Source organism: Peromyscus californicus, unplaced genomic scaffold (assembly GCF_007827085.1).
Source record: "Peromyscus californicus insignis strain IS unplaced genomic scaffold, ASM782708v3 Scaffold_8__1_contigs__length_139910024, whole genome shotgun sequence".
Lineage (NCBI taxonomy): Eukaryota > Metazoa > Chordata > Mammalia > Rodentia > Cricetidae > Peromyscus > Peromyscus californicus.
In genome coordinates, this window is record NW_026294606.1 from 50,142,446 (window position 1) to 50,157,401 (window position 14,956).

General features: G+C 41.6%; 1 protein-coding gene across 1 annotated transcript in view; it reads left to right on the plus strand.

Moving 5' to 3' along the window:
• Positions 1 to 14,956, plus strand: part of Ryr2 (ryanodine receptor 2) — a 594,119-nt gene that overhangs the window by 528,244 nt on the left and 50,919 nt on the right. The window contains 4 exon segments of the mRNA XM_052728780.1: positions 9,428 to 9,460; positions 10,573 to 10,653; positions 11,805 to 11,893; positions 14,447 to 14,575. Of these exon segments, the coding sequence (XP_052584740.1) occupies positions 9,428 to 9,460; positions 10,573 to 10,653; positions 11,805 to 11,893; positions 14,447 to 14,575 (332 nt within the window).

The window sequence follows — 14,956 nt, forward strand, 5'->3', positions numbered from 1 at the left end:
AAGTTAATTTAGTTCCCCCTGCACTTATAGAATGTTTCAGCCCCTGAATGAGATCCAGTTTTTCAATCTCATACTCTGTTTATATCCATGTCAGGGACTGGGGAGATGGCTCAGTGGTTAAAGTGTTTGCCTCACAAGTGTAAGGACTAGAGTTTGATCCCTCAGAACCCACACAAATACTGGGTGAGCATGGTGGCAAACCTGTAATTCTGTCCTCCAAAGGGGGAGACAGGGGCTACCCAGAGCAAGCTGGCTAGCAAGACAAGTCATATAGGTGATGCCTGGGTTTGACGGAGAGATCTTGATTCTGTGAATAAGTGGAGGTATGATTTCCAACATCAACCTCAGGCTTCCACATACATTTGTACTCATGCACATATACAAACACACACACACACACACACACACACACACACACACACACACACACACACACACACACACACACAAGACCCCATACATAGAACAGGAAGTGACAAAAGAAAATAAAATCAATCATTTCCAACAAAAGGAAGATAGACACACAGGGTGTTTCTTCCTGGGTCAGCCAAATGTGGATTAGAAGTGCAGGGTTTTAGTTCCCAGTCAGAAAGTCCATGATAGTGAGGCCATGACAGTGAGGCCATGAAGGTGGCCACCTGGGTGTAACAGTTATGTACGCCTCTCATGAAGAGGTTGGTTTTGTCTCTGCATTATTTTTTGTATCACACACAAATTACCTGGATTAATAAATCACTTTCCTATTCTATTTCCTTACTGTAGTAAATGAAAACCCTACTTTCAACTTCTTTCTCTTTTCCATTTTCTTTTCTTTCAACTACTGTCATGTACCACCTTCCTTTCCTCAGTCATCACTCATGAGCGTGGTAACTATGAAAAGCAGGCGGCTGTTTGTTTATTTGCTTTTTGTCTAGGCTACCTATGTGTACATACTCGGTAGTGACTATTTTGTTCATTTTTCCCTTTTATTGTCTTTTTATAAGTAGATTATTTAATGTCTATCCTGCATCCTGTTCCTTTGTTTAAACATTTATAAACCCAGCTGTGTTCCTTTCTTTTTGTCTTATTTCTGTGAAGTTGAACAATTATTCATATACAAGATATGAAGGGGCCACAGGATTTAAATAACAATGTTTTAATTGTTCTCTTGTGTTTCTTTCATTTACACAATGGTCCTCAAGGGCCCAGTGTTTGCAACTGCCGTGTGAATGAAGGAGTCCTAGAATGTGTGTGCCCATCCCACTGTGATGTGTCCATCATGAACATACTGTGGCTTTATGACTGTATCACGTGCATGGCAATCTGTGCCACATCAGGAATAGTGACTTATGACTAGCCAGTGACTCTGCCACTGGCCTTCCAACAGGAGGTCCACCAGGTCATTTTCTCTTCCTTTGAAAAATATCACAGATTTAAAAAGTCTTTTGGCATAAAAGTTATTTTCATCCCTGGGACTAAATTAAAAAAAAATAGTGTTGTCATTTTACTCTTCAAAGAGACAATTTTGTAAACTCTGAAGGGCAGTGCAGGAACAAGGGAAGAAAGAGGGGTGGGCTATTTATTTATTTATTTGTTTTTAGTGGAACCTAGTATGTCAACAAGACTTTTGAACAAGAAACATATTAGAACACTCCACTGGTTCCTGACCTCTGATAGTACTACCGCATCTCCAGCTCTACTTTAAGAATTCTTGTAGTGATTCACTTTGGGTATGTGCCTGTCATTCCTGTGCTCAGTTCATTCATTTTTTAATATTCTGTAAAAGCAAAGAAAAGCGCACACCTCTTTGGAGAAGGAAAAATTGGTCATCCTTCTGAAAATCCTTCCTCCTCCATTCAAGGCTCACATCACACAGGCTTGGCACTGGGAAAACAAACGATGACTTGACTGTATCTGCTCAGCCTGGTGCACTGTTTTCATGAAGTGATGCCTGTTCCTGGTGGTGATAATATGACCACAGTTACAAAACTCATGAACTCACATGAATGAAGGTTCTGGTGCCCACAGCTCCTCTAGTAAGGGAAGCTATGGGCTGGATGTTACGGGTGAAGAGACAGATGCATCAGGAAGGTGACCTGACTTGGTAGATGTCACACAGCTGTCTGTCAAGGCCAAGGTGGAAATATGGGCATGCTGCTTCATTCCAGTGAGTTTGGGAATTCCATGAGCTGAGCCAATTTTGCACCTCTTGTGGAAGCATCAAAATCTTTCTTTTCTTTTCTTTATTTTATTTTGAAATTTTTACTGTTATTGGTCCTATTCCTAGTCTGATTGGGAGAATTCCCTTAGGAGCCGGGGGTTAGTTTCAGGTTTGTATATACATATTTTGGATGAGTGATGGGCTTTCCTGCTTTCTGACTATAACTGTTGCCATGTCAGTTTGTACCATCTCCTCTGTTGTTTCTGCTCTCTACTAAATGTCTTCCATTTTGACAAAGACCTCTATGTCCCAGTTAAAAACAAGCAAAACAACAAAAACCAAAATGACAAAAAAAATCCTAAAAACCTTCAGAAACTGTGTTTGGTGGCTGTGTGGTATACTCAGTATTGCCCTTTCTGTCTCTCTGTGTATTTTATACTCATATAACTTCTTAAAACTGACATCACACAAGCTGAGCTTAGTACTGCCAGCATTTCATCTCAGCACTGGGGAGGCAGAGGAGTTTGAGGCCACTCTGCTCTACATCCTGAGTTCCAGGACAGCCAAGATTACATAATGAGACTTTGTCTCAGGAAAATCGATCAAACACACACACACACACACACACACACACACACACACACACACACACACAATGCCTATATTAATATTTTCATCTCATCCTTGGATTTTTAGCTTTTTCTTTCTCAGAACCATGTAACCTCACGATCAAGCCATCAGGAACTTAAAAGTGTAGTTTTTATTCTTTCAGAGCTCTTCTGGTACACAGCAGAAGAGATTGTGTTTTGTTTTGATCATTCTGATGTTATGGACAAGATAAACCTTTGAAGTTGATCTGATTCTATAGAATTTATTTGATTAAAAATAAATCTCTTCTAAACATTAAACTGCAAACACCCCTACTACCCAATCTCAACTCTATTTAAAAATATTTTACCTTGAAGTTTTCATATTTATTGAGATTGCCAAATTCATGTGAGGGTGAAGCAACAAAGATTAATTTTTAATTAATTAAATGGGATTCTATTAATTTTGAGGGATTGGCTACCTTAACTTTTATTAAAGTTGTTTTTTTATTGCTTCATCTTGCACTAGCTTTCTCTCATCCAAGATTTTCAAATTCCATTCACAAGTGAGTCTTGGTGTCCTATATATTTTATTCTGCCCCCTTGCTTTTAGGAAAGACTTTGATGTTGGTTCATGGAACCAAATTAAGTTTTCTTTTGAACCTTTGAAGCACTCAGTGGAGTATCTGAGGGATGCTGGCTGGTGTCCTAGGCACTGGAGGAGATGATGATGAGAATTCCATGTTATGTAGAGATTTACAAGCATACAACTTTAGAACAGTCTCTTGGTATGAGTGAATTGACTGGAAATCCCCAAGCTGGGGGTCATGACTTGTAATAGGGATGAAATCTGGCCTGAAGGGGGAGTCTTTATGGAGAAGGAAGCCAGGTACTCACTCCATGTGGAAGGGACAACACATAAAAGTTTATTGTGCAGAACAAAAGGTAGGATTGTGGATAACCTGGCCAGATTGAAGAGATAACTTGATTAGTGTAGATAGTTAAAGTAGAGTTAATGATGTCAATGTAAAAACCCAAAGTCATACCTCAAAAGGAATAGGAGAGTCTTTATTCTGGAGCCAAATATGAGAGACCATATCTTAGTGCGGTAACATATAGGTAGAGTTTTGCATCAGGACTGTCAGTCAGCCCTGTCCTGCCAGCCCCTCCCAAATAACTACAGAGACTTATTAATTATGAAAGTTTGGCCATTAGCTTAGGCTTGTTTTTAGCTAGTTCTTATAACTCAAATTAACCCATTTCTATTAATCTGTGTGCTTCCCCAAGGCTCATTTACCTCATCTATGTACTTTCCATGCTGCTTCTTCCATGTCTGGTGACTCCTCAGACTCTGCCCTTCTTCTCCCCAGGGTTCTCTCTGCCATGAAAATACTGCCTAGCTACTGCCTGTTTAGCTTTTTTATTAAACCAATCACAGTGACATATATTCACATATTCTAAAGAATATTTCACAGCAACCATTTCAAGAAGTTCTTTGGGATTTTTTTTTAGTAACAGAACAAAGGAAGTCATAAATAAAGATATTTAAAATACATTGGTGGAAACATCAAGTAGGTGGGTTATAAAAGGTGAGGAAATCTCTGCTGTAGGCCTTAGCTGTTATCTGGTGCCATTTTGGTTGGATGCCCAGGTCTATTTGTACATTACAAAGGATTTACTTAATAACCATAGGGATGCTAAGTCACCTTAACTAGCTATTTATGGGGCTGAAATAGTCCCAGATGGTTTGGTTCTGGATGGGAAACTTTTCAACTCTCCACAAATCACAGAAATTCTGATCAGATCTGTCATTTAGCCTTATAGGATATTGAACATGCAGGTCTGCCTTTTTCTGGGAACTTCAGTTTACAATGGGAAACCTTGGAAGATCTTCTCCGTCCTGCCAAGAAATTTCTGTTTCTTTCTGGAAGCATAGCAGATCTTTAAATAAGTGATGTTGTGTGCAGTGTTAGGCAACCCAACTGGGATGCAGGTCCTAACATCACTGGTAGAAGAATGTGTCTAGGTTTCCCTGATGTTAAAGCACACAGATTTCTCAGGAAGACTTTTGTAATAAACAGACCACCAGTCCTCCAAAGACAGTGACCATCATTCATTCCTTTATGACTGTCAGAGAGCCCTGAGGTATGTCTAATGACAGATTGTAGGGACATCTTCAGAGAAAACTTTTCATCATGAAAGGAATACAACTGTTTATCTGGAGAGCATTCTCACTGGGTTGGTGCTTTTGGATTTTGAGGCAACATTGTGAATGAAGGTGATCACTGTCTGTAGGGAAGGAGGTCAGCTAGAATGTGAATGAAAGACAGCAGAAATTTCAGGGAGAAAAGTGACCACTGAGATGCAAAGTTCTGGCTGTAAGAGAAGCAATCTCCCATAGTTTGGAAAGTGCCTGCAGCTATTTCAATCCACCGGAATAACAAAATGCTCAGTCAGCCTGCTGTCTTTTTTTATTGTCTTGGCCTCTGAAATAGGAACATCTTGTACACACGATTTCTCACTAACTCAGTTTTAGTGAGTGTGTTCTGTGGAATTTATAGAGTGTTCCAGATACAGCCTACTTAAATATGCTGTTTTAAAAGTCTAGGTTGTTTGACCTGTGGCTTCATTGCTTCGAAGTTTTACATTTGTTCCTTGACTTAGGTTTCTATTGCTGTGATTAAACAGCATGACCAAAACAAGATGGGGAGGAAAGGGTTTATATATGCTTACAACTCTCATGTCATACTCTTTCACTGAGGAAAGTCAGGGCAGTAACTGAAGACAGGAACCTAGAGGTGAAACTGAAGCAGAGGCCATAGAGGAATGCTGCTTACTGGATTATTCCCCCACTACTTGCTCAGCCAGCTTTCCTAAAGCCCTCAGCACCACCTGTTCATGAGTAGTACTTCACACAGTGGGCTGTGCCCACCCTTATCAATCATCAGTCAAGAAAACATACCACAAGCTTGCCATAGACCAGGCGTGATTTTTTCAACTATGGCTCCCTCTTCCAAAATGACTCTAGCTGTGTCAAGTTGACATAAATCAAATAACACACTCCTTTTGTGCTTTGCAAATTTCAAAGCAAAGCATCTTTATGAGTTTGAGCTAATTTCGTTGATCAAACACAAAATGAGAAAAGTGGGGAGTTTGTTCTTCTCTATAACAAGGTGGGAAATTCAAGGTAAAAGACTGCTTGTATTTATTTCTTTTCCTGTTTGTAGCTGAAGTTTTCTCCAGTCCTGCCCAGCCCCATGGACCCCACAAATGCTTATAAAATAATCACTCAGAAGCTTATATTAATTAAACTGCTCGGCCATTAGCTCAGGCCTACCACTGACTAGCTCTTACTCTTAAACTCAGCCCATTTTTGTTAATCTATATGTCACCACATGTTCTGTGGCTTTACCTGTTGCCTTTACATGTTGCTCCCTGGACGGCGGGCTGGTGTCTCCTGACTCAGCCTTCCTGTTCCCAGAATTCTCTTTTCTGCTTGTCCTGCCTATACTTCCTGCCTGGCTACTGGCCAATCAGCACTTTATTTATATAGAGCAATATCCACAGTACCTGTTTCTGTGATCAAACATCATGACAGGGGCAACTTAAGGGAGAAAGGATTCAGTTTGGATTCACAGTTCAAGCACACAGTCCATCATGCTGGGAAGTCAAGGCAGCAGGAGCTTGAATAGCTGGTTACGCTGGAGTCATGGTCAAGAAACAGAACACAACAAATGTTATACTCAGCTACTCTTTCTACTTTATACAGTCCAGGATCCCTCACTCAGGAAACAGTCCTGTACACAGTCATTTAACGTAATTAAGATAATTCCCCACAGGCATGGCCAGAGTCTATCTTCTAGGTGATTCCAGACTGTCAGATTGACAGTTAATGCTAATCATCATACTTCACCAAAGCCACATATTGGAAATGGTTTCCTTGGGTTCTAAAACATTAAGTTCATAGTGGGAAGAACATACAGTATACATGATGGTTGTTAGTCCAAGATTTCAATAGTTACTGATACTAGCTTTACAAAGTCTAGATGGGATGGCATACTGGATTCAGAAAGACCATGAAATCTGGAAATGTGCTGTTCCCTGCCTGCCTCCTTCATCAGATTGTGGTTATTCAACTTCAGGGCACTGTTCATCCAAAATGGTACCTGGCCTAGAGGAGATATTGCATGCTTATTGACAGTCACTGGACTCAGATCTTTAACCTGCAAATGACTATATGGTCTGAGTCAAGTTCCCTATATTCCAATTTGGGTTGAGTTATAAAAAAGATTATACCTACTTAGTTTATATTATTATAAGTCTCAAGCGAAATCATGTTTCTAGCACAAAATCATGGTAACTCAATGTGAACTGTAAGCCCATTTTGAAAGAAGTAATTCTTTGCTAGTTGACTTGTAAGATAACTATAGAAGTTATGTTTAAGCTGCTTAAAAAGTGATATTAAAACTAAATCCATGCAATTAAGTCCCTAAGTTTTTACTACTTAATGGTATTTTCAGTATTATTTTTTCAGCTTTGACATCATATAAAATAAATATTTAAGTCCTTTAAAAATCAATTTTGGCCGGGCGGTGGTGGCGCACGCCTTTAATCCCAGCACTCGGGAGGCAGAGCCAGGCGGATCTCTGTGAGTTCGAGGCCAGCCTGGGCTACCAAGCGAGTCCCAGGAAAGGCGCAAAGCTACACAGAAAAACCCTGTCTCGAAAAACGAAAAAAAAAAAAAATCAATTTTAATTAATTTTCTCCATTGCCATGGAGTATTTCTGAGATCACTTAAATGAGGTCTCCTGGGGAAGTCTTTTGATATGGACACAGTTATAGTTATCATTATTAGAGATATTGATATAACAAGACCCTGTAACAATGGGAACACTAGTCTTTGGGGCCTATTCTTTTCCAATTATTATTCATGTGCATTCTAAATAGAACTTTCACATATGTTATTAAATTTATGGACCTGTTAATAAGTATAGTCAATTAATTTTACACTAGTATTAGTAGCAACTGAAACAAGCTTTAGCTGGGAAAGAGGCTAAGAACTTCAAACTGTATCCATGGTCATTCCGCATGATCCCTGGTTCTACACAAAGACACATACACACAGACACAGAGACACACAGACACAGACACACACACATACACACCTCTATCCCCAGCACAAATGTCTTATTCAACTTAAACATATACTCATTTGTTGTATAACCTGGGTAAACCATCTGTAAGAATAACAGTGTGTTAACTTTATTAGGTCACATAAAAATGGAATCACTGTTTCATTCTTAGTTTAAATAAACAAGGTCTATCTAGTTTCTTTACAATGAAAATTTAAAATGCTGTGACTGTTTTGCTCCTTTACCATGAAGGTGACTTCCATAAACTATAAATACAATTAAATATAAACAAATATCTCTCAGACAGGCACACCACTCCACTAGTCCTTACTGTGTCCTCAACACTGTTCTTCATGTCAACTTTTTAAAATGATCCTTTTTACAATTTATAAACATCCCACAGATGATAAAGAGCCACTGGCAGGGCACAGGGCAGCCCCATTTTATAGATGGAAAGAACTAAGATGCAAAGAACAAGCTCCTCACAAGCAACAGCCTCTAAATAATCCCCTCTGTCTGTCAGTATTGGGCATCTTAAGCTGCTGATAAAGTGAAGCAGAGGTCTGTGCTCCATTATATTCAGATCAGCCCCTACAAGACTATTATAAATATCCCAAGACTGCAAAAGCACTTTCAACTCCACCTAACTCCTCCATTTCATCACTTGTTATTAATCTCAGTTTGCATCCGACTGAGGGATTTCCTTTGCATATATCACAAAACTTGTTGATTGTGCACCATCTGCAGACATAAAGCCGTCTCTGTCTCTGTTACTAGACCACATCCTGGCAGCATGGGCAATGGCAGCATTTTAATTGAGCAGCAGTGAGTTCATGAGGCAGAAGCGTGCTGGTATAAACGTGACATCACTGATAGTGAGCAGAGGCTTGACTCATCCTCTCCCATCCTTCTGCCCTCTCTCCCATTCTTCTGCTGTATGCAGTGTCCTTAAATAAGCGAAGTTTAAGTTGTATGTGTTTAAGCTTAGGTGAAGAAAACACCACTATGCCAATAATAATGAGTTTGGTTATAATTTATTTCACATTAGGCACACAAGTAGACTATCTCAATATTGTCAGCATTGTTTTTTTTTTGAATACTTTCCACAAGGCTTGTATTAGCCAGTAGCATTTTGCACATTGAAAAAAATACATGCATATGCTATTTTCCATTTTCTGAAATAAAAATATCAATGGGCTCACAGGGAAAGAATCAATATGTCTGAATGAACTCATAATTTTTTATTTCAATATCATTTTTAAAGAGTCTCCTGGTTTATATGGCTCATGAAAATGATACCCAGAATCATCAATGGAGAGTTTAGCTTGTCTATCAGCCTAAACTGTTCTCCTATCATGGACCTAAGCGTTGAGGAATGGACTTATCAGCCATGTGTGGAGGTTCCTCTTAATCTTTGAACTTGCTGCATCATTAGATTGGTATACTTGGTGATTTTATCATGTCTTGGGGGTGAATAGGGAAACAAGTACAGTGATTATATATACCTTTTTAATGTTTACATTAGTTATCAAAATGGTTTTGCTTCCTACCCCTACCATTATATGAAGCCTCTCACTTTGAAAGTCACAGACTACGGACTGGTAAGTCCATCAGCTCTCTTGTCTCCATGATCATTCATTTTTCTAGCTGAGCACATGAACATTGGTTGCATAGTATTCTTTTTAAACCCAAACTATTTCTAGCCTGTGAAGTTGTTATTTTATTTAAAAACATTAGAACATCCATTCACTGGCAGAACAACTTTTTTTTTTGGTCATTTTGCTTTCTAAACAAATATACATTCCCAAGAAGACGTTCATAACTTTGACATTTGTTCCAGTTGCACATCTTTACTTTAACAATCAGTTTTCATTTGTGTGATGCTGTTTCATGTTTGTTTCTTTCCTTGTGTTTTTGTGTCTTGAAGGAAACTGTGATTGTGAATTGCAAAATAGGTAAGGGATCAAGCCCTTTTCCAAGTCTTCATCCTTAGTCATGAAGTATTTGTAGTTTTTATAATTCAATGTGGCTTCTGCCCGAGGACTGTCCATCTTGTTTTCTTACCCTTCTATGTTAGTGATCAGCTCTCAGCTGTACCTCCAAGTCTTTCTTGGGGTTTCACATGGACAATACTACCCATCATTTGAAAACACCTCCAATAGATATACCTCCATTTGAGACACCTGAGGTACTGGCTTTTTAGTTGACAAGTTGATGAAAAATTAAAGTGTGTTGACCATTTCCAGCAGTTGACAATTTTCATGAAGCTCTTTTAATTATTATTTATTAAAAGAAACCCTTGGTGCTGTTTTGTAGGTATGTTAGTGGCTTTACCATGAGCCATGTGATGATGCCTTGAGAGCAAAGCAAGCCTATTTATAAAAGATGTAGAGTTCATCACTATGCACAAAACAAGGTAGTGGGGAAGGAAGTTTCAACCTTTGGGTTTTTGTAAAATGTTGCCAACCCATGCTGCTGCTTTTAACAGAGAGAAATCTGAGTTTTAAGATTTACCTGTTCTTTTCTGACAAAGAAAAAGTGCATCTATCTGCCAAGCGCATGATCCTAGGAGCTTCAGATAGAAGCGTGGTGGCTGGGACTGGGTTCTGTTCTGGGTGCAGAAAGCTGCTAGCTGGATATGCAAGTGTTGGAGGTGGGGGCAAGAGGGAGGGCACCCGGGGATGGTCACACTCATCCTCTACCCTTCCCACAGGAGAGAAGGTACTGCAGGATGACGAGTTTACCTGTGACCTCTTCCGATTCCTGCAGCTGCTTTGTGAGGGACACAACTCAGGTGGGTGATCTGCAATCCTGGATGAGGAGAGCAAGGAAGTGACCCTCGCAGCTATGACAGCAGCAACCCATGGCTTCCAAGTGGAGTTGAGCTTCTGAGTTGGTGGGGATTGAGCATTGTTTTACAGGCACTGAGCACTGTGCCATGGCAGGTGATAAGTGGTACTGCTGCTTCGAAAGTCTTTGTATAGCTTTTTCACAGCCCCCTCCCTCCCTCTCCCTCCCCAGTCCCTTGTTCTTCTTCCTCTCCCCCCTCCCTTCTCTCCCTCTCCTGCTTCTCTGTCTTCCACTCTTATTCACTCCCTTCCCCCACTCCCTATACTTCTCCTCCCTTCCTCCCTCCCAGTTTTTGAGACAAAGTCTCTTTGTTGTAGCCCTGGCTGGCCCCAAACTGGCTGTGTGCACCAGCCTGACCTTGAACTTGCAGCACTCCTTCAGCCTCTGCCTCCCGAGTGCTGAGATTACAAGTGTGCACCCTGTCCCTGGCTTTGCTTGATTCTTCGCAGTATTGTAATGTTAGTGAAAACAAGGGGTGTGAAAATCATAATAGCAATAATAATAATATATTTTCACAGCAATGTGGACAGCTGTCTCTTTTGTACTAGTTTTACTGACTTGGGTGTACACTTGTTTATATTGCTTGGTGTATTTCTACTCCTGGTTTTCATACCCAGCTCTTGGCCAGCCTCAGTGTTGTCTTTGTTTTCTAAACATTTTGTGCAATACTTCAGAACACAAGATTCCTGAATAAATAATTCTGTTTTATGTCCTCAATGATGGAAACCTTCTCAGTCATTTATATGGCCAGAGCTCTAGAGTGTGGGATAAGATGATATTAGCAATGTCTTAATCTGGAATTGAGCGTTGACATTCTATGAAGCTTCTAAGTATGTTTTGGGAGATAATTACTGAATTTAGTTTTTGTTTATGTGGCTGGAAATCAATTCGAGGGCCTTACACATGTGAGGCAGGCTCTCTACTGCTATGTAACTGGTGGTTTATAGGAAGTACAAGTGATTTCACATTCAAATGATCAGAAAAAACACTACCCTTTGCCACCCTAATGTTATTGTTGAGGGCATCAGTGACTTGTAGGGTCCCTTATTTTGTACTTCCGAGGGGGTCTTAATAAAAAAAATTGGTTTTATGTAGATTTTCAAAATTACCTGAGAACTCAGACTGGCAACAATACAACTGTCAATATCATCATCTCTACGGTGGACTACCTCCTCCGAGTGCAGGTAAGTGCTCACGCCTGCCAGCTCCAAGTAGCCCTGGGGTCAGCTGGCCAGCTGCAGAAGTTCTGTTAAGTGAGTTTGAATGTGTGTGAATTTATGGCTGGATAAGTCGTGGGCTTTATTGCTGATCATAATCTTCCCATAATTCTTAGGGAAAACTGGCAGTACTTTGGCCCCTGGCCCTGACTCCTAACATGCCCATTGGTTTCTCTGTGTATATGTATGTTTTTTGGTAACCTCTCATTTTGAGCTCAGTGGCATTCTAGATTCATTCCTGTTTTGTGAAACACTTCGATGCATGATTCTTGCTCCTTGAGCTGAGACAGTACTGGGGAGAGTATTTGAAACATTCCTAAAAGTAAGACAGTCCATCCCACTGCACTCAACTTTGCCGTTCCAAGCTTAGTTTTATAATTGTCTTAATATTTCGCTGTTTTAAATTTCACCTTAACATCTTGTTGCTTAGAAATACCTCTGAGGCTGAATTTGTGTCTAACCTGTTTGCCAGGTTGGAGCTAAAGGGATGAGGCTGGAATAATGATAACAACTCTGTAAAGCTTTTATTTCTCTCATTTTCCTATAAAAATGTCAGGCCCAGTATTAAACAAATAATCAGAAACCTAGAAGTTCAAAACTTCCAGTTTTTTCCTTGATATTTAAAAAAAATCCCTGGCACCAGGATTCTGACTTAAGGTCTTGAACTCACACTGTATCCAGGAAGCCCTTAAACTTGTGATTTTTGTCTTAGGTTGTCTCCCATCCCCAACAGCTGGGATCATAACATGACATCACCAGGCCAGGCCTATATTGCTTTGAAAATAAATGAGCATGGCTATTTTAGTCGCTTCCCTTCTCTTCTTCCCTCCCCTCCCCCTTCCCTTTCCTCCCCTCCCCTCCCCTTCCCTTCCCCTCCTCTTCCCTCCCCTCCCCTTCCCTTCTCTTTCCTTCTCCTCTCCTCCCCTTCCCTTCCCCTCCTCTTCCCTCCCTTCCCCTTCCCTTCTCTTTCCTTCTCCTCTCCTCCCCCTCCTCTCCCTTTCTCCTCCCCTCCCCCCTCCTCTCCCTTTCTCCTCCCCTCCCCCCTCCTCCCCCTTTCTCCTCTCCTCCCCCTCCTCTCCCTTTCTCCTCCCCTCCCCCTCCTCTCCCTTTCTCCTCCCCTCCCCCTCCTCTCCCTTTCTCCTCTCCTCCCCCTCCTCTCCCTTTCTCCTCCCCTCCCCCCTCCTCTCCCTTTCTCCTCCCCTCCCCCTCCTCTCCCCTTCTCCTCCCCTCCCCCTCCTCTCCCTTTCTCCTCTCCTCCCCCTCCTCTCCCTTTCTCCTCCCCTCCCCCCTCCTCTCCCTTTCTCCTCCCCTCCCCCTCCTCTCCCTTTCTCCTCTCCTCCCCCTCCTCCCCCTTTCTCCTCTCCTCCCCTCCCCTCCCTTTCTCCTCCCCTCCCCTCCCCTCCCCTCCCTTTCTCCTCCCCTCCCCCCCCTCCTCCCCCTTTCTCCTCCCCTCCCTTTCTCCTCCCCTCCCCCCTCCTCCCCCTTTCTCCTCCCCTCCCCTCCCCTCCCTTTCTCCTCCCCTCCCCCCTCCTCCCCCTTTCTCCTCCCCTCCCCTCCCCTCCCTTTCTCCTCCCCTCCCCTTCTCCTCCCCTCCCCCCTCCTCCCCCTTTCTCCTCTCCTCCCCCTCCTCCCCCTTTCTCCTCTCCTCCCCCTCCTCTCCCTTTCTCCTCTCCTCCCCTCCCTTCCCCTTTCCTCCCCCTACCCTCTGCTCTACTCTTTTCTTCACCTTTATTCCTTCCTTTCTTCCTCTCTCTCTCCCTCCTTCTCTGCCACTCTCCTCACTATCTACCCCCTTCCTTCATTCCTTCTTTCTTCCCATCTTTCTCTCCTTGATAGGAGAAAAGTCCATTATGAAACAAATATATCAAAAGGCACTTCTGAAAACACATTTGTAAGTTCTTAAAGACTATGTCATCAAACTCAAATGAAGTTCATATGTTCAACAAAATTATATTATTCATTTAGACAACAAAGGCTTCTTCCAAGTGTGAGTACATGGGACGTATCCGTGAGTATCAATCTCACAGGCATTGGTTTTCAGCTCTTAGTGATCATGAGCAGGCCAGCCACTGTCCTTAGCTACAAAAGCTAGGAGCACCATGGAATTCTCTTGCTGAAATACTCCTGGCTCCTCTGGAGAAAAAGGAGGTCAGATGTCTGCAAACCCAAAAACATTGTTCCATGGCCTGTCTGCTTGTCCGGCTCATATTATAAGCATCCAATTTCACTCAGTGGACAAATATATTAGTCTTCCTGAATTATTACCGTTGTCAAAATCAAGGTGATCAGAGAGGAATTCTTAAAGCTAAGTTCTTTGCTTGTTATTTTGAGGGAGGTGTTTCTGGGGGTGCTGGAGTTGTTCCACACTGTATACTTGGGGAGAAGGTTGATGACTGGCATCTACTTCCCTGCCTTCCTTTTGCCGCTGTATCTAAGATCTCTATCTGTGCAGGCTCTAAGCTGGGCTGGGGCAATGCTAACTGGCTAATGCCCTTCCACAGCATGGTCTCTGTTTTCCAGGAGTCCATTAGTGATTTCTATTGGTACTACTCTGGGAAAGACATCATAGATGAACAGGGCCAACGCAACTTCTCCAAAGCCATCCAAGTGGCGAAGCAGGTGTTCAACACTCTCACGGAGTACATCCAGGTAAACATCAAGACATTTCTGCTATTTACAAAAAAACAAAAACAAAACAAAAAACAGTTTTAAAGAGACTTTTCTGACTGGGCCTGGTACCACAGATTTTTATTCCAGCTAATCACGATGTGAGGCAGAAAAATCCAAAATTTAAGGCCTGTCTGGTTTACAGAGTGAGTTCTGGGCTAACCTGAGCAATTTAATGAGACACAATTAAGAAGTAAAGAGGACAGATGATGTGGCTCAATGGTAAAACATTTGCTTGGCATGTGTGAAGCTCTAGGTTCAATCCCCAACACTTATAGCTAGGTAGGTGGGTAGATAGATAGATAGATAGATAGATAGATAGATAGGTAGATAGACATAAAATTTAACCAGTTACCATTGAAT